We start from the raw sequence: 1,919 nt of genomic DNA, 5'->3' as shown, positions 1-1,919 counted from the left end.
AATGTCCGGGACTAAATGGGATTAAAATATATGTCCACAAAGGGTCAGGGGGCCATTCTGACAGTTTTTCTTTTTCTCCTGTAGTGATTGGAAATCCATCGGGCATCCACATACATGCAACATTTGTTTCGAAGATGGCAGGCGAGACCTTACAGAAGTATGCTGAAGGCGAAGGAGAATGCTGCATAGGCCCTCCGATTGAGGAAAATGCAGGAACAGTGCTTGTGATTTCTTTCGTTTCTGTTGTCATTATAATATCAGCTATTGCCGCATTTCTATTTGCTCGAAACTGTTGGATTCTTCGGAATGGTGGCCGTCGAAAACCTCCTCGTATGGACAGGGAGGAAGTAGAAATACTTACATGTTTCATATTTAAAAGGGCTTATTTGACCACCAAACATATTACTGAAACTTGCGCTATCTGTCTTGAAGATTATCAGGATGGAGAGAGACTCCGCCTTCTTCCCTGTCTACATGGTATGCACTCATTCCGCTCAAGTCCGTTTCATGATATTCTTCGTCATTGTTATGAATAAATATGTTTTGAATGCTAAACTACAACAACTATAACATGCCTTTATCCTACTAAGTGGAGACGGCTACATGAATCTTTTTTCTCTATTGAATCCTATTTAGGGTCGTATTTTTATTTAATTTTAATAAATTAATATCATTTTTTATACAATATTCCCAAGTCTTTTTAAGTTTTCTTCTACCTTTTTTAACATAATTAGTCGAATCCAAAATATCATCTCTCCTAACCGGATCTTCAGATGGTCTATGTTTTATGTGACCATCTCATCTAAGACAGCTCTCTCTAATTTTGTCTGCCACTGGAGCTACACCAACCATTTCATGGACACATTCATTTCGCATTTTGTCTTTAAGTGTCAAGCCACTCTTCCACCTAAGAATTCTCATCTCAGCAATACTTAACTTAGCTTTAATGCTTCCTTAGCTTTAATGCTTCCTTTTTAAAGGCCAATATTCTGTGCATAAAACATTGCAGGTCTCATCATCATCTTATAAAATTTTTCTTTAAGTTTAAGTGCCACTTTTCTATTGCACAATATGTGCATCTTTAATGTTGATGAATAAAAAATGTTTGAATTTTTTAACCTTATTGATATGGAGCATTTACCTACATGCCACCCAATTCTTATGTATAACACTGAAACTTTAATTTTTACATTTATGCCACCAAAATCTTTCATGCCACATCGGAAATATCACTATTTTAACTTTTAAAGAGTGAAATACACATTTTCATTCATAGGTAAGGTAACATGTATTTAAAAATTGAAGTTTAGGTGTTGGATATGGAATTAAGCGGTGCGTATGCAAATCTTCCCACTGATATTTGATGATACGCTTTTTTATTCACTGCTGCAGTATTATCCATTGTCAAGAATAGCATTGTTCTTCCATCTTCATTTCATCGTTGTTGCTTGATACCTTCATGATCATGATATTCTGGCCAATGTTTTGTTTTAGGATGGATTTCAAAATCCTTAAATTTGCTTTTGAGATGAGCACAGCATATAGAATAATAGTGCTGCACTTATCTTAAAGTAAATATAAAGATTTTTAGATTCATCTTGACCACTTTTTGATCAGCATAAGTTGATACAAACTTTTTTCCATGATCATCTGTAATTGAAATCCAAAACTTTTAAGGGAAATTTACATTTATACCACATATTCTTGCGTATTTGCATGTTTAAGACCTAAAGTTTGATATTTATATTTATAACACCTCGGATGCTATAAACTTATGCATGAAAAGGTGTGTTTCACCTTAAAAAGATAGAAATGGTGTTATATTTTATGTGATGTTAAAGATTTGAGTGCTATATATGTATTATGAATGTTTTGGTATTAGACATATAAATGCATAAGAATTGTGTGGTATGTATGTA

At 33.8% G+C, this 1,919-nt stretch overlaps 1 protein-coding gene across 1 annotated transcript; it reads left to right on the top strand.

Moving 5' to 3' along the window:
- Positions 1-84: 84 nt before the first annotated feature.
- On the top strand, positions 85-553 carry LOC110037459 (receptor homology region, transmembrane domain- and RING domain-containing protein 1-like; the record flags this gene model as incomplete). The annotated part of the gene is made up of 1 exon (XM_020742117.1): positions 85-553. A coding segment is annotated over one exon (452 nt), but the record flags the coding sequence as incomplete, so codon positions are not given.
- Between the last annotated feature and the right edge of the window lie 1,366 nt (positions 554-1,919).

The sequence above is a fragment of the Phalaenopsis equestris genome, unplaced genomic scaffold, assembly GCF_001263595.1.
Source record: "Phalaenopsis equestris unplaced genomic scaffold, ASM126359v1 Scaffold219642, whole genome shotgun sequence".
NCBI lineage: Eukaryota > Viridiplantae > Streptophyta > Magnoliopsida > Asparagales > Orchidaceae > Phalaenopsis > Phalaenopsis equestris.
The sequence above is the reverse complement of the archived record's forward strand: the minus strand, read 5'-3'. Positions and strand labels throughout refer to the sequence as shown.